Below are 23327 nucleotides of genomic sequence, written 5' to 3'. Positions count from 1 at the left end.
TCCGACTGTCTCACCCTGTCACCAATATTTTCTCAAGTCACTACCTTCCTCCTCACCCCTCCCCTACCCCCTACTTCATATGTTAAGGTTTACTGTGATGACTCAACATGACCCAAGGCCGTGACCTCTTTCTTGCTATTGTTTCCCTGAGTGGCTTCCTGCGGCAGGTGAGTATAAATAAGCCAGCTGCTCGGTACGGTCGTCACTTGTCTCACAGCATCACAACAACAAACATGGTGACCAAGAGAGAATTTTCTTATATATATTCTGTTAACTGCAGTCATGAATTATCTTGGCTTGTGAACAACATCAAAGTCTCTTGTGAACTACAAATCAAATTGGGACAAACAGTGACTATAAGGGAATTATTTTTCTTTACAGCTCCGCAGGATTTTCGCCATCGTTCTTCTGTGCCTCGCTGTAGCCTCCTTGGTTAGCGCCGGCAGAATTGGCGGTGGCTACGGTGGTGGAGGATTTGGCGGTGGCGGAGGATTTGGCGGTGGCGGAGGATTTGGCGGTGGCGGAGGATTTGGCGGTGGTGGTGGATTTGGCGGTGGTGGATTTGGAAGAAGATATGGTGGTGGCGGCGGTGGACATGGAGGTGGATTTGGAGGTGCGTTCATTCTTCGTCATTGCTTGAGAATATATCATATAATTGTCTAATTATATAATATCTAGTAATAAACTTTTTTTGCTTTTGTTAACTTTAATATTGTCTACAGGTGGTAATGGAGGCTTCGGTGGCGGATTTGGAGGTGGTCGAGGAGGTTATGGCGGTGAGTATAATTAGTCCTTATTACTTTAACCAGCGATCAACAGTAACAACCTGGAATATAATCAACACATATTCTTGTACTGGTACAAATGCAATATATTAACTCTATTTACTAACATAATTTATCTCCTCCGCAGGATACGGCAAGTAAACGAGTCTTCACTTCAACACACAATTCGAATTCCCTATCTTCTAACTTTTCCAGTCATTAAAAACTGTTATCAAGTGAACATTTTTTATGTGTCGTCTTTAATATGAACAATAAATATTTTTGGCAGTATTTCCTCTTTATCTTATCATCTGTGACGTAAAACAACATGTTGACTCATGACTTTATATGAAGACATTTGTTACATTATGAAAGATATATAATAAATATATAAACTGTAACACAAGTAACTTTTAATGTTTGTTTATAAGAAGGAACTCCTATACCAGAGCAGTGTTTACTGTGTGTATTACTGACAGAGTTAAATTATGGTGGTGTCTCTTATTATTTGCCCCTTCGTGTTGATAACTTACCAGCCATTAACTCACGAAAAGAAATCTTTAATCTACTTCACAAATATCTCACGTTAGACATAAAACCAAGTCCCAAAAATTATCGAGGTGATGTTTACTTGTTAGTATGAATGATGTCTCTTTTTATTAATATTTAAAATAAAAATATAAAGAACCCGAGGTGTCTGATGTGTATGTAAACACTACACCTGACAGAGTTTATTATGTGAGATAATAACACCTGTAGACATTGATGAAGTTTGTGATACTGAATATACAAGAGATAACTTTTAACTCATTTCTTTATGAAATTTTCGTTAAATAAAACAAACTACATTTTATACTAATAACACTTGCTAATTTATTTCTTAATGTTCTTTCGAGAAGAGTCTTATCGTTCCTCGTCCCTATGATGAATATGTTTGTGTACAGAAACTGGTTATTGGTGTTGGTGGAGGAACGTCTTTAATGAATATATTTCATAAACAATCTATACAACTGGAATTATTGTCCTTTGTGATGTAGTTGTTACTCCTGGTAATAAAACATAAACAGTTATCAGAGATAACTAGTCTGATTCTTCATGTTAAAATGTCTTCAAGTTTTCATGAAGTTTTGTGAGAAAGATGACAAGAATATCCAAGTCACGTAAACATAGACTTAGAATTTCACTCTTATAAAAAAGGGAAATTGTAGATTTTGTCCTTTGAGAAGTGCAAATATTTGTCTTTTGTCTTTACTTGTTTGTTGTTTGTTGAATATTAGATGATGAATTAATAAACAAATATCGCTTAACAACTGGGTGATGTCTGAGTATTGTCAATATTCCAAGACCTCAAAAACTTTTAACAATTTTGCTTTAGGTAGAGGAAGAAATATATTTTAGTGTGTACATCAATACATTACTTAATGGGTTTGTATGTTACAGTAAATTCCCGTACATGTTATATTAATCTTAACAACATATGGTCAGTGATACAGTCAGTCAGTCAGTCAGGATTGGTGTTCATATAGCTGGCTGATACATTATAAGAAAAATTTTAGTACTATAATATTTGTTTTTATTTATATCCCTAAGAAATATCACTTCACGAGGTTTAGTTTCTCAATTAGTGTATACTCTAATTTTTTTAGTGATAGTTATAATATTCATAAGACTTAAGAGAATGAACCATTGAACCATCTTATTTGTTTACGCTGTTGCTGACGCCCAGAGGTACCATATAGAGTAGGCGGTGTATTATAAAGCAGTCTTTCTATTAAAACGAGTTACAGTGCATTTATTACTAAAAAATTTGAATTTATTATCGTTTGTTCTTCTCAATCTTAATGAAAAAAATACCAAATTTATCAAATATTTGTTCAGATATATTGACGAGATAAGGAAAAGAGATATGTGAAATACTGCCAAGAATATTTATTGTTCATAATATAATAAACACTATACATAATAAAGTTCATTTTGTCGTTGTGTGTAATGACTGGAAAAGTTCGAAGATCTTCCTCTTGGATGTTGATGAAGTGAAGACTCTCGTTTACTTGCCATATCCTGTGAAGGAAATATATTGTGTTATAATAAATAAATATAATCTCACATTATATTTGTACCAGTACAAGAATATGTGTTGATTATATTCCAGGTTGTTACTGTTGATCGCTGGTTAAAGTAATAAGGACTAATTATACTCACCGCCATAACCTCCTCGACCACCTCCAAATCCGCCGCCTCCATTACCACCTGTAGACAATATTAAAGTTAACAAAAGCAAAAAAGTTTATCACTAGATATTATATAATTAGACAATTATATGATATATTCTCAAGCAATGACGAAGAATGAACGCACCTCCAAATCCACCTCCATGTCCACCGCCGCCACCACCATATCTTCTTCCAAATCCACCTCCGCCAAATCCGCCACCACCGCCAAATCCTCCGCCACCGCCAAATCCTCCACCACCGCCAAATCCTCCACCACCGTAAATTCTGCCGGCGCTAACCAAGGAGGCTACAGCGAGGCACAGAAGAACGATGGCGAAAATCCTGCGGAGCTGTAAAGAAAAATAATTCCCTTATAGTCACTGTTTGTCTCAATTTGGTTTGTAGTTCACAAGAGACTTTGATGTTGTTCACAAGCCAAGATAATTCATGACTGCAGTTAATAGAATATATATAAGAAAATTCTCTCTTGGTCACCATGTTTGTTGTTGTGGTGCTGTGAGACAAGTGACGACCGTACCGAGCAGCTGGCTTATTTATACTCACCTGCCGCAGGAAGCCACTCAGGGAAACAATAGCAAGAAAGAGGTCACGGCCTTGGGTCATGTTGAGTCATCACAGTAAACCTTAACATATGAAGTAGGGGAAGGGGGGCGGGTGAGGAGGAAGGTAGTGACTTGAGAAAATATTGGTGACAGGGTGAGACAGTCGGAGATGCTCGGAGCAGATACTCCCAAATTAATGACGAGCTGCTGTAGACCTATAGCCTAAGGTAAGCTTCTCTATTAAACAACCTGTCAGGTATATTTACACCTACAAGCTGAATGTAACTTGAGTGTGTTGTGTGATTAATGTAGAAAAGATGATAACAATACAAAAAATTAATCAATATCGTTGTTTCTTTACTTAATCTCTCAAAATTTAAAGGTTTAGGATTTCTTTAGTCTATACTACAAAGAACATTAATAAGTTAGAAGCAGAAAGCGAGAATCCCAAGTTGAGGTAAAATATGATAACACAATAGTATCTTGTGTACCTGTACCCGGACTGATGCTTGTGCTGTTGTTTCTGAGTAAATGTTTTGAAAGAAATTAAATGGATAGCCACGTTTATTTGGCCGACTTTCCAGTTCTCAAGTTAGGTTTCAGGTCTGGAAATATTTAACAGGTGGCGTCTGCTGGAGCAATGCCGAGAAACACTTTATTACACAGTCGCCGTAAAGAAGCGATATTACGTACTCTCTAACTCCCCAAAAGTAATGAATCCTTGTCTGATGCTCTCAAGAGTTTAAAGAGTTTGTGTCCTGAAACATGAAGAGGAAAATAGTCCTTTCATTCACTGAAATAATTTACGCAATAACAACAAATGAAAGAGAAATTAGAAACTAAAACCTGAACTGGATTTACCACCATTAGAGTCAACACAAAATCTTAAGAAATCGAAAGATAAATTTGGAAGACTTATTACTACACCTTCAAAATCAATATTAATTTTAAAAAAGGATTAAATAAAATGTAAAAGTTGAATGTGGAAGACAGGTGAAAATACAATAAAGTGATCAGGTATTTCAAAATCTGATCTTGAATAAATATGTAATCAGTGATCTTCCCGCAGATGGGCGTTAGTCGCCTCTTTACCATCCGACTTTGTTCTTCTCTGAGTTTCTTACACGAAATATTTCCCTTTAATTTCCTACTTCAGAGTCACAGTCCACCTCCGGTGTCCAATTTTCATAACTCCGGTACAGATGAAGACAAAACAGACTTTAATAATACTATCTTCTGGTTGTCCTAAGACTCCCCTACTGATTATATTCTATTATCTTCAGTTTAGAATGTCTTTCTAAGCATCTGCTGCTACACGTATTTCTTTACACTTGAACTAATGTGTAGAGTAATTATATAGTATAAATTCACAAATATATCCGTGGGAAATTGGAACATGATCGTCTCAAACACAAACTCTATGAACGATCCTTGTGTAATGATTATTCCTTCTTCCCGGGAAAGTAATACAATATTCATATTACCATAATACTGCCAGAATCATCCATCTAAACCTCCCGACTGTCTCACCACTCACCAATTTTTTCCCCAAGTCACTACCTTCCTCCCCCCCCCCCCCCCCCTACCCCCTACTTAATATGTTAAGGTTTACTGTGATGACTCAACATGAATCAAGGACGTGACTTCTTTCTTGCTATTGTTTTCCTGAGTGACTTCCTGTGGCAGGTGAGTATAAATAAGCCAGCTGCTCGGTACGGTCGTCACTTGTCTCACAGCACCACAACAACAAACATGGTGACCAAGAGAGAATTTTCTGATATATATATATTCTGTTAACTGCAGTCATGAATTATCTTGGCTTGTGAACAACAACCAAGTCTCTTGTGAACTACAAACCAAATTGAGACAAACAGTGACTTTAAGGGAATTATTTTTCTTTACAGCTCCGCAGGATTTTCGCCATCGTTCTTCTGTGCCTCGCTGTAGCCTCCTTGGTTAGCGCCGGCAGAATTTACGGTGGTGGAGGATTTGGCGGTGGCGGAGGATTTGGCGGTGGTGGAGGATTTGGCGGTGGTGGCGGATTTGGCGGAGGTGGATTTGGAAGAAGATATGGTGGTGGCGGCGGTGGACATGGAGGTGGATTTGGAGGTGCGTTCATTCTTCGTCATTGCTTGAGAATATATCATATAATTGTCTAATTATATAATATCTAGTGATAAACTTTTTTGCTTTTGTTAACTTTAATATTGTCTACAGGTGGTAATGGAGGCGGCGGATTTGGAGGTGGTCGAGGAGGTTATGGCGGTGAGTATAATTAGTCCTTATTACTTTAACCAGCGATCAACAGTAACAACCTGGAATATAATCAACACATATTCTTGTACTGGTACAAATATAATGTGAGATTATATTTATTTATTATAACACAATATATTTCCTTCACAGGATATGGCAAGTAAACGAGAGTCTTCACTTCATCAACATCCAAGAGGAAGATCTTCGAACTTTTCCAGTCATTACACACAACGACAAAATGAACTTTATTATGTATAGTGTTTATTATATTATGAACAATAAATATTCTTGGCAGTATTTCACATATCTCTTATCCTCTGGTACTTTAAGAAATCACTAAACACTTTAAATAGTATCTCTTGATTTTTTCTCTTTCCTAATACGAGGAAATTATTAATGTGTCTATCGTGAGAAATTAAAATGTTTGAAATTTAATAAAAGTACTTCTTAATAAGTTATATATTGTGTATTTTAGAGACAATAAGTAGGAGAACTTCGAAGGCGTGATGTAATATTTGCTGGCACTTCATGTAAATAAGTCATCTGTCATTAAGAGTTTTTATGATGACATTAAGATCTAGACAAGATTACCATAACTGATATTTCAAGTCTAATATTTACATGAAAGGGAACATTTAATGTTGATCATTAACCTCAATATGATATAAGGTAAATGAGTAAATAATTATATATATTAGTTTTACATGATTCAGTGTGACCCATTAAATTTAACCTTTATTTTATCACTCTTAAGATGGGATCAGCATATAATGTTTTACTCGTTATATTAATTAAGATTATAAATAATCACAGCTATCATTTACTTACAAAGAAGACATAACCCAGAAGCGGTAATGAACACACACAGATTACGTTTACATTGTAATTATTCCCTGTTCACCTAGCAGTAAAGTAGGTATCTGGTGTAACTCGAAAGTTGCTAATTCGTATTCAGGGACAAGTTGTTGGAGCTTCCAATAACTTGATGACATAAACCATTGACGCCTCAGGCTTTTATGCCCTTGATTCTTCAGGCTTCTACGCCCTTAACTCATGAGACATAAAGGCAAGCATGAACTTAGCATGCTTCCCTGTTGGGCGCTGTAAACGCTTCTGCGCTTCACCTTACACAAGGATGGAGGGTAGTGCTCAATAAATAATAAAAAAAAATAATTATTATCACTGGGAGGTCGACGTCCAAGTTTTAGAAACAGTCAACATTGTTATCGGTCAACCATTTCAACTATAATGCACTCCATCCTGGAACTCTAACTCACAAGATGGCTATTAAACACAACTCTCACACGTCCTCGGAGAGCCACCCCCTAGGAAGTAACTTCAGCGGCCCCAATTCTTATGTACAGAAACAGGAAATATATACACTGCTATTACAGTCCCTGGCCCACTACTTCTCTAAGGTGAATCTGTCAAGATGTTAATGTGCACAAATTGATCAAGCTATATCTAATTAATTCTCAGGTCAGGTACCCAAGACTCATCAGGGGCAACGTCGTACCAACACAGCGTCCTAACGAGGGCCGCGCTGTGCTAGCATTTGAAAATAAAATAAAGTCTCCCGGAAATATTTTTCCTTGAGTATGTAAGTTCACGAAATCGCTTGGCAGCTTTACGTTTAATTTGTCATTGTGGTTACATGTATGTGCCTAAGTCAGGCGCCTCTTGTAAAGTACCGAAAAAATTTGTGTGTTGTTATTGCCATGGAAAATTTGGTTTATATAGTAAAACTGACTTTTCTTTGTTAACCAAACCTTACCTAGGTTATGTTATGTTATGTTATGTTATGTTATGTTAGAACCAATGTAAATAATAAGAGACACCACCATAATTTAACTATGTCAGTAATACACACAGTAAACACTGCTCTGGTATAGGAGTTCCTTCTTATAAACAATCATTAAAAGTTACTTGTGTTACAGTTTATATATTTATTATATATCTTTCATAATGTAACAAATGTCTTCATATAAAGTCATGAATCAACAGGTTGTTTTACGTCACAGATGATAAGATAAAGAGGAAATACTGCCAAAAATATTTATTGTTCATATTAAAGACGACACATAAAAAATGTTCACTTGATAACAGTTTTTAATGACTGGAAAAGTTAGAAGATAGAGAATTCGAATTGTGTGTTGAAGTGAAGACTCGTTTACTTGCCGTATCCTGCGGAGGAGATAAATTATGTTAGTAAATAGAGTTAATATATTGCATTTGTACCAGTACAAGAATATGTGTTGATTATATTCCAGGTTGTTACTGTTGATCGCTGGTTAAAGTAGTAAGGACTAATTATACTCACCGCCATAACGTCCTCGACCACCTCCAAATCCGCCACCGAAGCCTCCATTACCACCTGTAGACAATATTAAAGTTAACAAAAGCAAATAAAGTTTATTTCTAGATATTATATAATTAGACAATTATATCATATATTCTCAAGCAATGACGAAGAATGAACGCACCTCCAAATCCACCTCCATGTCCACCGCCGCCACCACCATATCTTCTTCCAAATCCACCACCGCCAAATCCACCACCACCGCCAAATCCGCCACCGCCAAATCCTCCGCCACCGCCAAATCCTCCACCACCGTAGCCACCGCCAATTCTGCCGGCGCTAACCAAGGAGGCTACAGCGAGGCACAGAAGAACGATGGCGAAAATCCTGCGGAGCTGTAAAGAAAAATAATTCCCTTATAGTCAATGTTTGTCCCAATTTGATTTGTAGTTCACAAGAGACTTTGATGTTGTTCACAAGCCAAGATAATTCATGACCGCTGTTAACAGAATATATATAAGAAAATTCTCTCTTGGTCACCATGTTTGTTGTTGTGGTGCTGTGAGACAAGTGACGACCGTACCGAGCAGCTGGCTTATTTATACTCACCTGCCGCAGGAAGTCATTCAGGGAAATATTAGCAAGAAAGAGGTCACGGCCTTGGGTCATGTTGAGTCATCACAGTAAACCTTAACATATGAAGTAGGGGGTAGGGGGGGGGAGGAGGAAGGTAGTGACTTGAGAAAATATTGGTGAGGGGTGAGACAGTCGGAGATGCTCGGAGCAGATACTCCCAAATTAATGACGAGCTGCTGTAGACCTATAGCCTAAGGTAAGCTTCTCTATTAAACAACCTGTCAGGTATATTTACACCTACAAGCTGAATGTAACTTGAGTGTGTTGTGTGATTAATGTAGAAAAGATGATAACAATACAAAAAATTAATCAATATCGTTGTTTCTTTACTTAATCTCTCAAGATTTAAAGGTTTAGGATTTCTTTAGTCTATACTACAAAGAACATTAATAAGTTAGAAGCAGAAAGCGAGAATCACAAGTTGAGGTAAAATATGATAACACAATAGTACCTTGTGTACCTGTACCCGGACTGATGCTTGTGCTGTTGTTTCTGAGTAAATGTTTTGAAAGAAATTTAATGGATAGCCACGTTTATTTGGCCGACTTTCCAGTTCTCAAGTTAGGTTTCAGGTCTGGAAATATTTAACAGGTGGCGTCTGCTGGAGCAATGCCGAGAAACACTTTATTACACAGTCGCCGTAAAGAAGCGATAATACGTCCTCTCTAACTCCCCAAAAGTAATGAATCCTTGTCTGATGCTCTCAAGAGTTTACAGAGTTTGTGTCCTGAAACATGAAGAGGAAAATAGTCCTTTCATTCACTGAAATAATTTACGCGATAACAACAAATGAAAGAGAAATTTGAAACTAAAACCTGAACTGGATTTACCACCATTAGAGTCAACACAAAATCTGAAGAAATCGAAAGATAAATTTGGAAGACTTATTACTACACCTTCAAAATCAACATTAATTTTAATAACGGATTAAATAAAATGTAAAAGTAGAATATGGAAGACAGGTGAAAATACAATAAAGTGATCAGGTATTTCAAAATCTGATCTTGAATAAATATGTAATCAGTGATCTTCCCGCAGGTGGCCGTTAGTCGCCTCTTTACCATCCCGACTCTCTTCTTCTCTGAGTTTCTTACACGAAATATTTCCCTTTAATTTCCTACTTCAGAGTTCAGTCCACCTCCGGTGTCCAATTTTCATAACTCCGGTACAGATGAAGACAAAACAGACTTTAATAATACTATCTTCTGGTTGTCCTAAGACTCCCCTACTGATTATATTCTATTATCTTCAGTTTAGAATGTCTTTCTAAGCATCTGCTGCTACACGTATTTCCTTACACTTGAACTAATGTGAAGAGTAATTATATAGTATAAATTCACAAATATATCCGTGGGAAATTGGAGCATGATCGTCTCAAACACAAACTCTATGAACGATCCTTGTGTAATGATTATTCCTTCTTCCCGGGAAAGTAATACAATATTCATATTACCATAATACTGCCAGAATCATCCATCTAAACCTCCCGACTGTCTCACCCCCTCACCAATATTTTCCCCAAGTCACTACCTTCCTCCTCACCCCCCCCCCTACCCCCTACTTAATATGTTAAGGTTTATTGTGATGACTCAACATGACTCAAGGACGTGACTTCTTTCTTGCTATTGTTTCCCTGAGTGACTTCCTGTGTCAGGTGAGTATAAATAAGCCAGCTGCTCGGTACGGTCGTCACTTGTCTCACAGCACCACAACAACAAACATGGTGACCAAGAGAGAATTTTCTTATATATATTCTGTTAACTGCAGTCATGAATTATCTTGGCTTGTGAACAACATCAAAGTCTCTTGTGAACTACAAATCAAATTGAGACAAACAGTGACTATAAGGGAATTATTTTTCTTTACAGCTCCGCAGGATTTTCGCCATCGTTCTTCTGTGCCTCGCTGTAGCCTCCTTGGTTAGCGCCGGCAGAATTTACGGTGGTGGAGGATTTGGCGGTGGCGGAGGATTTGGCGGTGGCGGAGGATTTGGCGGTGGTGGCGGATTTGGCGGAGGTGGATATGGAAGAAGATATGGTGGTGGCGGCGGCGGTGGACATGGAGGTGGATTTGGAGGTGCGTTCATTCTTCGTCATTGCTTGAGAATATATCATATAATTGTCTAATTATATAATATCTAGTGATAAACTTTTTTGCTTTTGTTAACTTTAATATTGTCTACAGGTGGTAATGGAGGCGGCGGATTTGGAGGTGGTCGAGGAGGTTATGGCGGTGAGTATAATTAGTCCTTATTACTTTAACCAGCGATCAACAGTAACAACCTGGAATATAATCAACACATATTCTTGTACTGGTACAAATATAATGTGAGATTATATTTATTTATTATAACACAATATATTTCCTTCACAGGATACGGCAAGTAAACGAGAGTCTTCACTTCATCAACATCCAAGAGGAAGATCTTCGAACTTTTCCAGTCATTACACACAACGACAAAATGAACTTTATTATGTATAGTGTTTATTATATTATGAACAATAAATATTCTTGGCAGTATTTCACATATCTCTTATCCTCTGGTACTTTAAGAAATCACTAAACACTTTAAATAGTATCTCTTCATTTTTTCTCTTTCCATATACGAGGAAATTATTAATGTGTCTATTGTGAGAAATGAAAAAAGTTTGAAATTTAATAAAAGTACTTCTTAATAAGTTATATATTTTGTATTTTAGAGACAATAAGTAGGAGAACTTCGAAGGCGTGATGTAATATTTGCTGGCACTTCATGTAAATAAGTCATCTGTCATTAAGAGTTTTTATGATGACCTTTAGATCTAGACAAGATTACCATAACTGATATTTCAAGAATAATATTTACATGAAAGGGAACATTTAATGTTGATCATTAACCTCAATATGATATAAGGTAAATGAGTAAATAATTATATATATTAGTTTTACATGATTCAGTTTGAACCATTAAATTTAACCTTTATTTTATCACTCTTAAGATGGGATCAGCATATAATGTTTTACTCGTTATAATAATTAAGATTATAAATAATCACAGCTATCATTTACTTACAAAGAAGACAGAAGCGGTAATGAACACACACAGATTACGTTTAGATTGTAATTATTCCCTGTTCACCTAGCAGTAAAGTAGGTATCTGGTGTAAATCGAAAGTTGCGAATTCGTATTCACGGACAAGTTGTTGGAGCTTCCAATAACTTGATGACATAAACCATTGACGCCTCAGGCTTCTATACCCTTGATTCTTCAGGCTTCTACGCCCTTAACTCATGAGACATAAAGGCAAGCATGAACTTAGCATGCTTCCCTGTTGGGCACTGCAAACGCTTCTGCGCTTCACCTTACACAAGGATGTAGGGTAGTGCCCAATAAATAATTAAAAAAAAAATTAATTATTATCACTGGTAAGTCGACGTCCAAGTTTTAGAAACAGTCAACATTGTTATCGGTCAACCATTTCAACTATAATGCACTCCATCCTGGAACTCTAACTCACAAGATGACTATTAAACACAACTCTGACACCTCCGCTGAGAGCCACCCCCTAGGAAGTAACTTCAGCGGCCCCAATTCTTATGTACAGAAACAGGAAATATATACACTGCTATTACAGTCCCTGGCCCACTACTTCTCTAAGGTGAATCTGTCAAGATGTTAATGTGCACAAATTGATCAAGCTATATCTAATTAATTCTCAGGTCAGGTACCCAAGACTCATCAGGGGCAACGTCGTACCAACACAGCGTCCTAACGAGGGCCGCGCTGTGCTAGCATTTGAAAATAAAATAAAGTCTCACGGAAATATTTTTCCTTGAGTATGTAAGTTCACGAAATCGCTTGGCAGCGTTACGTTTAATTTGTCATTGTGGTTACATGTATGTGCCTAAGTCAGGCGCCTCTTGTAAAGTACCGAAAAAAATTATGTGTTGATATTGCCATGGAAAATTTGGTTTATATAGTAAAACTGACTTGGCTTTGTTAACCAAACCTTACCTAGGTTATGTTATGTTATGTTAGAACTAATGTAAATAATAAGAGACACCACCATAATTTAACTCTGTCAGTAATACACACAGTAAACACTGCTCTGGTATAGGAGTTCCTTCTTATAAACAAACATTAAAAGTTACTTGTGTTACAGTTTATATATTTATTATATATCTTTCATAATGTAACAAATGTCTTCATATAAAGTCATGAGTCAACAGGTTGTTTTACGTCACAGATGATAAGATAAAGAGGAAATACTGCCAAAAATATTTATTGTTCATATTAAAGACGACACATAAAAAATGTTCACTTGATAACAGTTTTTAATGACTGGAAAAGTTAGAAGATAGAGAATTCGAATTGTGTGTTGAAGTGAAGACTCGTTTACTTGCCGTATCCTGCGGAGGAGATAAATTATGTTAGTAAATAGAGTTAATATATTGCATTTGTACCAGTACAAGAATATGTGTTGATTATATTCCAGGTTGTTACTGTTGATCGCTGGTTAAAGTAGTAAGGACTAATTATACTCACCGCCATAACCTCCTCGACCACCTCCAAATCCGCCACCGAAGCCTCCATTACCACCTGTAGACAATATTAAAGTTAACAAAATAAAAAAAGTTTATTACTAGATATTATACAGTTAGACAATTATATGATATATTCTCAAGCAATGACGAAGAATGAACGCACCTCCAAATCCACCTCCATGTCCACCGCCGCCACCACCATATCTTCTTCCAAATCCACCACCTCCAAATCCACCACCACCGCCAAATCCTCCGCCACCGCCAAATCCTCCGCCACCGCCAAATCCTCCGCCACCACCAAATCCTCCACCACCGTAGCCACCGCCAATTCTGCCGGCGCTAACCAAGGAGGCTACAGCGAGGCACAGAAGAACGATGGCGAAAATCCTGCGGAGCTGTAAAGAAAAATAATTCCCTTATAGTCACTGTTTGTCTCAATTTGGTTTGTAGTTCACAAGAGACTTTGATGTTGTTCACAAGCCAAGATAATTCATGACCGCTGTTAACAGAATATATATTTAAGAAAATTCTCTCTTGGTCACCATGTTTGTTGTTGTGATGCTGTGAGACAAGTGACGACCGTACCGAGCAGCTGGCTTATTTATACTCACCTGCCGCAGGAAGTCACTCAGGGAAACAATAGCAAGAAAGAGGTCACGGCCTTGGGTCATGTTGAGTCATCACAGTAAACCTTAACATATGAAGTAGGGGGTAGGGGGGGGGGAGGAGGAAGGTAGTGACTTGAGAAAATATTGGTGAGGGGTGAGACAGTCGGGAGCAGAAGTGAAGAGAGAAGTCTGTGTATTACCAGGAATTTTTGTTAAGTACTGCTATGGAAGGACCTAAGAAGATTTAGTTCTCAAGTATCACTTAAAAATTTTTGATTGAGGCAATAATGTCCAACCTATTCCAGGAAGTATTGAAGAATTTTAGATGTATAATTACTGATCACATTAAATGAAATAAGAGCATAGACAAATAGAAGCATAAGGAATTTATTGTTTCTTGAAGATTTAAGATGAAAAGACTCATTGCTATGGTCAACCACAGAATATTATTAATTACCATAAGACATTCATGGAGTTTGGTGTTATCTTAATTTATGAGTTTTTTAGGAAGACGTAAGAGTGTATCCTACCAGAAACAGTCTATCATTTTGCTACAGAAATCATCAACGTAGGGGAGCCACACACACACTGGTCCCAGGAATACCTTGAAGCGATGTTCACCTTAACCTTCTGTACATCTTTATTGTCTTACTCAGTTAACAAATATAAAGAAGCCGAGGAGTCTGGTGTGAGTGTAAACAGTTGATCAATGTCAGACTTTCTGTTAATGTTTGAGAAAATAACACATGAACACACTGACATCACTACTCAAGCTTGTGATTCTGAGTAAAGAATAGATGATTTTTACTTTAGGCGGGAAATTGGCAAAACAACTGGGATATTTTTTTTTCCTTTTCGGTTTAGAATCTTATAGGACTAGAAATTTTTTTTAGGGTAATATTTATACACACTGGAGACACCAGGACATCCAGTTACTTGTTGCAGCACTTCCGTGAGGTGAAGATCTCCTAAACTTACCTAACAAAGGGTAGTGTTCGCCTATATTTTTCTATACACTCCATATAGGTGGAAATAATATAACTTGGTCTGTTGTTCTCACGCTTGGTAAGGAAGCATCTGGTCAACAGAAAATTCTCAGAGTAGAGTCAGTCTGCTTCTTCACGTTAAAATTTTTTCAATGTATAGTAAGTTGTGTAAAATGGAGGACAAGAATCTGTTAATTGATTTATTTACTTGTACACACTCTAAAAAGTATCTTTACGGAAAGGTCAGATAAATTTCAAAAGGAACTCCGCGACTCCTGTTGTCTTGGTAAGGTTGTCAAAATAATTCGTCCGTTGTGTTATACTTTCTCAATACAATTTTGTATAGCTAGTTTTTGGAGCGAGTTTACGAATAACTTAAATTCCTCGAAAAAGAAAGAAAATGAGAAATGTTTATTTATTATTAGCGAAGCTCACAAGTTTCTTTCAATTTCAATTTCAATTTTAATTGTTTATTCCTTGATAGAGGAAGCGGGATCCTAGTGCTGTCACTAGGTACCCCTGTACAATGACACCAGAAGCATCTGGCAAGTGTGAAAAGTATATACAGTATAAATATTATAAAGGGGCTTACTAAAGCCTAAGGAAGGAAGGATATTCCTTTAACACATAATCAATATTATTTACAAAATATCTGGCCAGTATGGGGAGGATCATCGTGTCTCCGTCAGGGGGTCGTGGAGTGGTGGTCCAGCAGGCGTCACGGAAGCGTTGTGTGTGGGGACATCTTAGGAGGTAGTGGATAAGGGTGCTGCTGTCGGGTCTTCTGCATAATGCACAAGAGCGTTGCTCAGGGGATGCGGGATACCAATCTCCCAAGCAAAGTCATACCCAATGATGATACGGGCAGCAATCACGTCCCCTTTCCGTTTCTTTGTACTTTATTTGACGCAAATTGCTTACTCCTCTGTTTTAGATATATTTTTTTTTAGTTTATAAAATGTTAAGTAGTATATTGGGTTATTTAAGGTTATGTATTTCCTGATTATCAATAAATCTTTACAGTGTATATAATTATACTGTACATTATGAAAAATACGAAGCATCAATAAACAAATTTGACTCAACTTATGTCATAACATACTGGTTATTTCTCTCTTATACTGCTGTGTCATATTGACCCAAATATACAAGGGAGATCAAGAATAAGCTATAGGCTTCGTCAGTGAGGAGTGTTTGGCTCGGGTACACAATTTGCCCCGGTCAATATTCCCTTAGAACTACACTTTATAGAGATAACTGGCACAACAAAATCCCTTATACGGGAACATCTTTCAGTTTATTACATAACATTTAAGAATTATAAGTTCAAAAATTTTTCTACTGAATTTGTGTTTATTTATTCAGGTTCAGTTTCTTAACATAACCTAAAGTTTCCTTAGACAGACTGTCGAGTGTAATCAGTCTTATTTACGTCACCCACTTGATGTGTCATTGTATGGTGAGTGTCTCATAACCTCTCTCTCTCTCTCTCTCTCTCTCTCTCTCTCTCTCTCTCTCTCTCTCTCTCTCTCTTAATGTTGTGTCACTAATATATGTACACTGTTCATGGTCGAAAGTTCCTCCGTTTACCACCATCACAAATGGCTAATATGAGAAGTTTTTATCTTTCTTATGTCCTCATTTGTATTGAAAAAATATATATATAGTTCTTAAACAATATTATAATGATAAAAGACTCCATTAAGTACGAAAGGATGAGAGAAATGTAAAATACAGTCAAGAATATTTATTGTTAATGTTAGAATATAAACTAGTTCAGTTTATTCAATCTTTAAAGAGTAAAAGTTTGAAGATCTTCCTCTTGGATGTTGATGAAATGAAGACTCGTGTTTACTTGCCGTATCCTGTCGAGGAAATACATTGTATTGAACTTAGTCACATCTTGTATGATCCAAACCATAGACACTTAAATATTATATACCAATCGTATAATATCATCAGGTTAATATACACAGATCTGAAATACACACTCCCATAACCACCTCCACCACTGCCTCCAAATCCTCTTCAAAACATTACGTGTAAATCAACAATAATAATAGATATGTGAATTTCTTATATATTTTCGTTTACAAAATTATTCAACTTTAGTTTGTTTTCAAAGTTAGGGGAATTTATGACAGACCTAACTTACCATAGCTGCCGAAACCTCCGTTGTTGAAACCACCTGTGTGACGAAGGTGAAAAGTAAATTAAAGATTAGTTTTTGTTTCGGTATAAAATATTATTCTTTACTTCAAGTTAGGTATTGGCGTGGTAAGTAGTAGAATTTATTTATGAGTAATTTTTTACTGAAATTTACTTTAGTAAAGTGAAAGGAGTATTGTAATTTTCCACTGAACGCATATTGCGGATAAACAATAATTAAGAGGTAACTCATGATAATCCACATACCTCCAAATCCACCGTTTCCGTATCTACTTCCACCGTATCCACCTCCAAATCCTCCACTTCCGTACCCACCGCCATATCTTCCACCGCCATATCCTCCACCGCCAAATCCACCACCGCCAAATCCTCCACCGCCATATCCACCACCGCCATATCCTCCACCGCCAAATCCACCACCGCCATATCCTCCACCGCCAAATCCACCACCGCCAAATCCTCCACCACCAAATCCACCACCACCATAACCACCTCCAATTCTGCCAGCGCTAACACAGCCTACCACCAGGCAAAGAACAACGATGGCGAACACTTTACGGATCTGGAATAAAGAAAGTTTTTAATTACCCTCTCTGTTTACTGTCAAGTGTGACTCATGTTGTATATAAACTAAGATCATTCGTAAATAGAGTTAACAGAATTCATATAAACAAGTTCTCTGTTGGTCACCATGATTGTTGTTGTGGTGCTGTGAGACAAGTGACGACCGTACCGAGCAGCTGGCTTATTTATACTCACCTGCCGCAGGAAGTCACTCAGGTAAATGTTAAAATCAGGTCACGACCTAGGATCATGTTGAGTCATTAAAATAAACCTTAACATTATGGAGTAGGGAGTTTTTCTGGCGAGGGAAGGAGGAAGGTACAGTGTGTTAGGAAAATGGTGGCGAGGTGACTGAGGCGGTGAGACAGCCAGGGTAGTGATGACATTTTCAGTACATTACCAGAGTCTTGTAATACTTTCATTGCTTAGAGGTTGTTTTTGTGGGTGAGGTAACTATATCGTGGCTCCTTCAGGTTATATTCTTAAACCCAGACGACGTAATTCTCTATAAATATTGAGATAAACGGAATACCTAGTAATGTAAACATGTGATAGATAAAAGACTCTAGATTATTTTAAGATAACATAATGCTGTAATACATAGATAATGAAAAGAGATAACTAGTTTTCTTTGTTTTATTAGATCAAAGTGACTAATTTTTGTGTTCATATACGAGTCGAGTTTTTGTTGTGTACGTGTCTTGATGCTTCGGGTGGCTGCAGCGTCTTAAAGTAGTGTTCACTAGTCTTGGTTTCTACAATAAAAAAAAATATAAAAATATAAACAATATTCTTTCAAGGACTTCTTAAGATGGTGTTGTTAATAAAATATTTGGTTAATATCTATAAAGGAACAAATGATTAAGTTAAATGGAATCCTGGAGTAGTTAGACCGAGAATCAATCACATTACAACTCAGAAAAATGTAAACCAACAAACTCGACGTAAGAACTGTAAAACTCAGAGATAAATAAATACATATGTTTATGGATTCATTGTATTATTTATCTCACGTTATCAAATCTTTAAATGATAAAATCATCTAAGCTAGACAGAAAACCCATTGATACATAAATAAATCAAATATCAGACGATCAATTGAGGAATAATAACAATTAAAGTTGAAATTGATCTTACGTGGCCTTAACTGGAGAACAACAGTCCTGTCGGGTGTGACTGAAAACTCGAGTTCCTCTTGAAAACAAACGAAGATTCAGAGACAATAAAGTCGAACCGTGGGTAGAAGAGATCACTATTCAGTTACCATGAGATGTCCATGGGTGAGGGGAAGGTCTGCCCCGAGTGAGTGTTCACGTATAGCAGAGAGATGGTCCACAAAGAGGCACACTGGCTGAGATGATCTTTCCACACGTTTAGAGATCCTGTACTAACGCTTCAGGTATAAGGCCAGTGCCGGATTTAGACCTGCGGAGGCCCATGGGCAGCCTCTTTGTGGAGGCCCCCCCTCATTATAACTACCCAAGAGGGTGGGGTGGCGAGTGAAGCGAGCCTAAACATCTGGGAGTTCGGGGGGCGCTGTAAGCCCCCCGGGAAAATTTTGAAATTTGAACACTTCTTTGGAGAATTTTGAAGCCATATATGTTTGTGGAATTCTAAATATATTATTAGCAACACAAACAATAGCATTCATTAAAAATATACAGTTCATAGGAAAACCAGGTATTCATGAATTTCAAGGAGTAGCTAGCCTAATTTCTATCACGCTTCTTGCTGAACATAGTTTTACGTGATGGAATAGATAAACATTAATTTTAAAGAATGAAAATAAAAATAATCCAATGAATAAACAAATAAATAAAATATTGTAATATGTGGAGGCCCCAGATTGTGGAGGCCCCTGGGCAGCTGCCCACTTTGCCCACTCCTGAATCCGGCCCTGTATAAGGCATCGCAGCTCCAGCACAGAAACATAATAAACACCACTGGGTAAAACTGAGGTAAGTGCTCGAAGTTAAGAAAAGAATAAGTGGTTACATTACTAGGAAACAGCTTCAAATATCTGACAAAAATATCATTAAGGCAGTAAACGACCTCACCCACCTCACCTTAAATTATCTAGCGGAACTGAAACTATTGTAAATGTTTGTTTGGTTCAGAAACTACATCTTCACTGAAATTTGATCAGCGGGAATGAAGACGACAGAAATTCAAGAGTTCATTGCTGAACCAGTGACTAAAATGTCCCGGTCGGGTGTGGCAGCTCAGTGTCTCGGGTTTTTTAGTTCTAAATAATTACACCTATATCACAGCTTATGTAGAGTAAAAGTTTACTTTTATTTCATAATGAAGCTAAAATATTTTGAAATTCATATTATAGATTAAAAATTTGTTTGTTGCTGTCTCAGTGTTATAAATTAGGTATAGAAAATACTGAGAAATTTATAGATAATGAAACTGTTCGTCGATTTTGAAATAAGGTTCATTTTCGAAGAGGTCGAACAGGTGTTGACAAAGGTCAGGTGTTACTACACCTCTATACTGACAGACTTGGGGATGTGATTTAAGTTTGTTCGTGAGTTTTCAATGACCTTCATATCACTTGATAATTAAATGACGGGAAATTTGAAGACGAATTAGATAATAAAAATAGTTTTAATGTCCATACAAGACATACGAGCTCGTTTGTTTACATTCATGTCAGAGACTGTGGGCTAAATAATCTCCGAAATGAATCAACCAAACCTATCTTAACCAAACACTCTAAAAAATTATTGGGGAAAGAAAAGTAAGGTGGTTAGGGTAGATTTGGTCAGTGTGTGTTTGGGCACCATAGGATAGTTAAGAAGTGTAAGGCGAGTTATGTTTGCTACAAGAATTGTATAGTCCCAGGATACCGACTTTACAATAGACGAACTGTTGTCGTTTCTGTGTAACTTAAACCCTATATTTCTGTATCTTTAGTCTTGGTTTTCTCTTTCTCTGTCGCCAGGAATGGCATCTTCATCCTTGAATACTAAAGAACAAATTAAGTCCACCGATGTAAGTCCGCTAATGATGAGGTCAGCGTTGTGAACATTTCTGTATCAAGAATGTTGTCAGTCTGTCATTATTGTTTCACTTGAACTTTTTAATCCATATGTATTGAATTCATGTAATGTAGGTCAAACAGGCCGTAAACGAAGCCGTGACCTGAGAAAACAATCACTGAAGTATGATTATACCAGGAACGAACCACTGAGCACAATATCTATAGTCTCGTGGTGAAAGTTGCTTGAGTGTTATTCATAAATACATTAATTATGTCATCAACACCATTCATGTTATATACCTGATATTTTATTAACAATATACGTAGCAGTTATCGTTCTTCTAGACGAATCTAGAGTGATCATTTTCATAAAGCTGCAGGAAATATTATATTTTCAATAATTAATTGATGGACATAAGTCATTTCTCTCATATGATATGCTGGGAAATTGATTTTATTTTCAAAAGTACTCATGATTATTTTAAGTCCAGATGATTATTCATATATGAAACACTGCCAAGAATATTTATTGTTCATAATATAAGCACTATACATAAGCAAGTTCATTTTGTCGTTGTGTTTAATGACTGGAAAAGTTCGAAGATCTTCCTCTTGGATGTTGATGAAGTGAAGACTCTCGTTTACTTGCCATATCCTGTGAAGGAAATATATTGTGTTAGAATAAAGATAATGCTGAAATATTTTATTTATGTAAATATGGAAATATTTAATGTATTTCTGAGATCCATTTGATTCTTGGTAATAAAAATAACAGATTTATTACTCACTACCATGATCTTTATCTTATAACATTACTTGTAAACCTAAAGATGAAAAATACTTTATTTTTTTTTTACGGTTTTATTATTACTGGACTATTTCGTGTTTGTTCTAAAGGTAACAGAGAAGGATGAACGACAACAACTACTTACCATAGCCGCCGGAACGTCCGCCGATGAAACCACCTGTAGAAGAAATAAAGTAACGTATAACATCTGAGTACCATGGCAACCCCCTCAACACCATGAATAAGCCTGGTAAGTAAGACATCCCTAGAGTACAACTGATCAACGTATTGAGTACGATCACTTAAAGCAGGGGTGGGCAAAGTGCGGCCCGCGGGCCACATTTGGCCCGCCAAATTATTTCTGTGGCCCGCCACTGCATTTGGCAATCAGAAAAAAAATTCTTATTAATTACAGAAAGGACAATTTTGGAAGTTGGGTGGACATAGCAGCAATACTGGCTCGTCGCTGTTAACCTGTGGCCCGCGAAGTGTGCCACCATTCATGAAGTGGTCCTCCATCAAAAATAATTGCCCACCCCTGACTTAAAGTCTTATCGAGCTCATTTTACTCGTGGGGTTAATATAGTATTTCCATATAATATAAACTTTATCCTAATGACTTTATCACATAATAACATATGTATGTGGATTCAGGTGTTTAATCAAACACATTAGTAAAACACATTAAATAATGTTGTACAGAATTCACGTTAAAGGTCAAGGTGCCATGAACTAGTAAGTATTGTTGATATGATTCTTGTTGCAAGGCTCTACCTTCATATTATTAAGAGCTAACATCATGATTATCCACTTACCTCCGAATCCACCTCGACCTCCGAATCCACCTCGACCTCCGAATCCACCTCTACCACCAAATCCACCACCGTAGCCGCCGCCAAATCCTCTACCGCCGCCAAATCCTCCACCGCTAAATCCACTACCACCAAATCCTCCCAAACCTCCACCGCCGTATCCTCCACTACAGCTGACAGAGGCAACAGCCAGGCACAGAACAACGATGGCGAACACCCGACGGATCTGGGAAAAGAAAAGGTAGTTATATTTTATACTTTACAAGAATCTAGTAAGACATGGAAGAGTTTCATCCATGTTGTATATAAACTAAGATCATTCGTGAATAGAGTTAACAGAATTCATATAAACAAGTTCTCTGTTGGTCACCATGATTGTTGTTGTGGTGCTGTGAGGCAAGTGATGACCGTACCGAGCAGCTGGCTTATTTATACTCACCTGCCACAGGAAGTCATTCATCATAGCAATAGAAGTATATCATGACCTTGAGTCATGACGAGTCATCAGTTACCGTTGACAGGTGAAGCAGTGAATTTGTCAGGGGGAGGGAGGGGCGAGCAGGACTTACTGAGTTGGGGAAATAATAAGTTATGACGGGGAGAGACAGGTGAAGGAGACGTGTATAGATCACTCGGTGTATTATGTGGACAGTTATATAATATTTCGTTTTGGGAATATTCTTACTCCGACTGTGGGATATTCTCAGAATATTAGCATGAAATACGATAAGTCTGCTCCGATAATAATGCAAAGTGTGGGGAAGATTTGAGCACAAACTACGATAGCTTAAATTATGAAAATGGCGATAAATATGTATCAGGAGTTAATGTTAATTCCTAACACATATTAGATTCTCGTAGTGAAGAGAAAAGACTGGTATTGAATAAACTTTGGTGTTGTGAGTAGGCTACTCTGTTCAGTTTTGCTTTCCTTTTTGTTTTATCCTCTTTACCATTGATCGGCTCGTTGGCCGCTTGGGCGATTGGTTACGTCTTTGTTACGTACTGTTTGCAAGTACTGTGCTAATGATGTCCCCCTGACCCGGCTCAGCATTAATTAATAATGTCCTGAAATATCCTGCGATTATCTGTACTCTTACATATTTTTTTCTTGAACTGAGTAGTAATTGTTAATAAATAAGACGTCTGCTGTTTAA

General features: G+C 37.2%; 7 protein-coding genes and 1 long non-coding RNA gene across 8 annotated transcripts; 3 read left to right on the top strand and 5 right to left on the bottom strand.

Annotated features, from left to right (window-relative positions):
- Window positions 1-215: 215 nt before the first annotated feature.
- Window positions 216-1055, top strand: LOC121864837 (glycine-rich protein 5-like). The gene is made up of 4 exons (XM_042364002.1): window positions 216-236; window positions 382-613; window positions 723-776; window positions 913-1055. The coding sequence occupies exons 1-4, from the start codon at window positions 234-236 to the stop codon at window positions 924-926; spliced, it is 303 nt and encodes a 100-aa protein (XP_042219936.1). The 5' UTR covers window positions 216-233; the 3' UTR covers window positions 927-1055.
- Window positions 1056-2678: 1623 nt separating this feature from the next.
- Window positions 2679-3534, bottom strand: LOC121864836 (glycine-rich RNA-binding protein 10-like). The gene is made up of 4 exons (XM_042364001.1): window positions 3473-3534; window positions 3123-3327; window positions 2967-3014; window positions 2679-2825 (listed from the first exon to the last, which is right to left on the bottom strand). The coding sequence occupies exons 1-4, from the start codon at window positions 3473-3475 to the stop codon at window positions 2812-2814; spliced, it is 270 nt and encodes an 89-aa protein (XP_042219935.1). The 5' UTR covers window positions 3476-3534; the 3' UTR covers window positions 2679-2811.
- Window positions 3535-5233: 1699 nt separating this feature from the next.
- LOC121864835 (glycine-rich RNA-binding protein 10-like) lies at window positions 5234-6093 on the top strand. The gene is made up of 4 exons (XM_042364000.1): window positions 5234-5295; window positions 5445-5649; window positions 5758-5805; window positions 5947-6093. The coding sequence occupies exons 1-4, from the start codon at window positions 5293-5295 to the stop codon at window positions 5958-5960; spliced, it is 270 nt and encodes an 89-aa protein (XP_042219934.1). The 5' UTR covers window positions 5234-5292; the 3' UTR covers window positions 5961-6093.
- A 1744-nt stretch (window positions 6094-7837) lies between these two features.
- Window positions 7838-8697, bottom strand: LOC121864832 (glycine-rich protein 5-like). The gene is made up of 4 exons (XM_042363997.1): window positions 8636-8697; window positions 8280-8490; window positions 8117-8170; window positions 7838-7980 (listed from the first exon to the last, which is right to left on the bottom strand). Exons 1-4 carry the CDS (start codon window positions 8636-8638, stop codon window positions 7967-7969), a joined length of 282 nt encoding a protein of 93 aa, XP_042219931.1. The 5' UTR covers window positions 8639-8697; the 3' UTR covers window positions 7838-7966.
- Window positions 8698-10392: 1695 nt separating this feature from the next.
- On the top strand, window positions 10393-11251 carry LOC121864833 (glycine-rich cell wall structural protein 2-like). The gene is made up of 4 exons (XM_042363999.1): window positions 10393-10454; window positions 10600-10807; window positions 10916-10963; window positions 11105-11251. The coding sequence occupies exons 1-4, from the start codon at window positions 10452-10454 to the stop codon at window positions 11116-11118; spliced, it is 273 nt and encodes a 90-aa protein (XP_042219933.1). The 5' UTR covers window positions 10393-10451; the 3' UTR covers window positions 11119-11251.
- A 1726-nt stretch (window positions 11252-12977) lies between these two features.
- Window positions 12978-13818, bottom strand: LOC121864831 (glycine-rich protein 5-like). The gene is made up of 4 exons (XM_042363996.1): window positions 13798-13818; window positions 13419-13650; window positions 13257-13310; window positions 12978-13120 (listed from the first exon to the last, which is right to left on the bottom strand). Exons 1-4 carry the CDS (start codon window positions 13798-13800, stop codon window positions 13107-13109), a joined length of 303 nt encoding a protein of 100 aa, XP_042219930.1. The 5' UTR covers window positions 13801-13818; the 3' UTR covers window positions 12978-13106.
- A 2763-nt stretch (window positions 13819-16581) lies between these two features.
- LOC121864834 lies at window positions 16582-17390 on the bottom strand. The gene is made up of 3 exons (XR_006088673.1): window positions 17265-17390; window positions 17005-17037; window positions 16582-16714 (listed from the first exon to the last, which is right to left on the bottom strand). It is a non-coding gene; the product is annotated as an uncharacterized LOC121864834 (long non-coding RNA).
- A 3692-nt stretch (window positions 17391-21082) lies between these two features.
- LOC121864830 (glycine-rich protein 5-like) lies at window positions 21083-22596 on the bottom strand. The gene is made up of 4 exons (XM_042363995.1): window positions 22541-22596; window positions 22174-22396; window positions 21504-21536; window positions 21083-21226 (listed from the first exon to the last, which is right to left on the bottom strand). The coding sequence occupies exons 1-4, from the start codon at window positions 22541-22543 to the stop codon at window positions 21213-21215; spliced, it is 273 nt and encodes a 90-aa protein (XP_042219929.1). The 5' UTR covers window positions 22544-22596; the 3' UTR covers window positions 21083-21212.
- Window positions 22597-23327: the final 731 nt, after the last annotated feature.

The sequence above is a fragment of the Homarus americanus genome, unplaced genomic scaffold (genome assembly GCF_018991925.1).
Source record: "Homarus americanus isolate GMGI-L3 unplaced genomic scaffold, GMGI_Hamer_2.0 scaffold46273, whole genome shotgun sequence".
Lineage (NCBI taxonomy): Eukaryota > Metazoa > Arthropoda > Malacostraca > Decapoda > Nephropidae > Homarus > Homarus americanus.
Note: the sequence above shows the minus strand (reverse complement) of the source record. Positions and strands in the feature narration are given on the sequence as shown.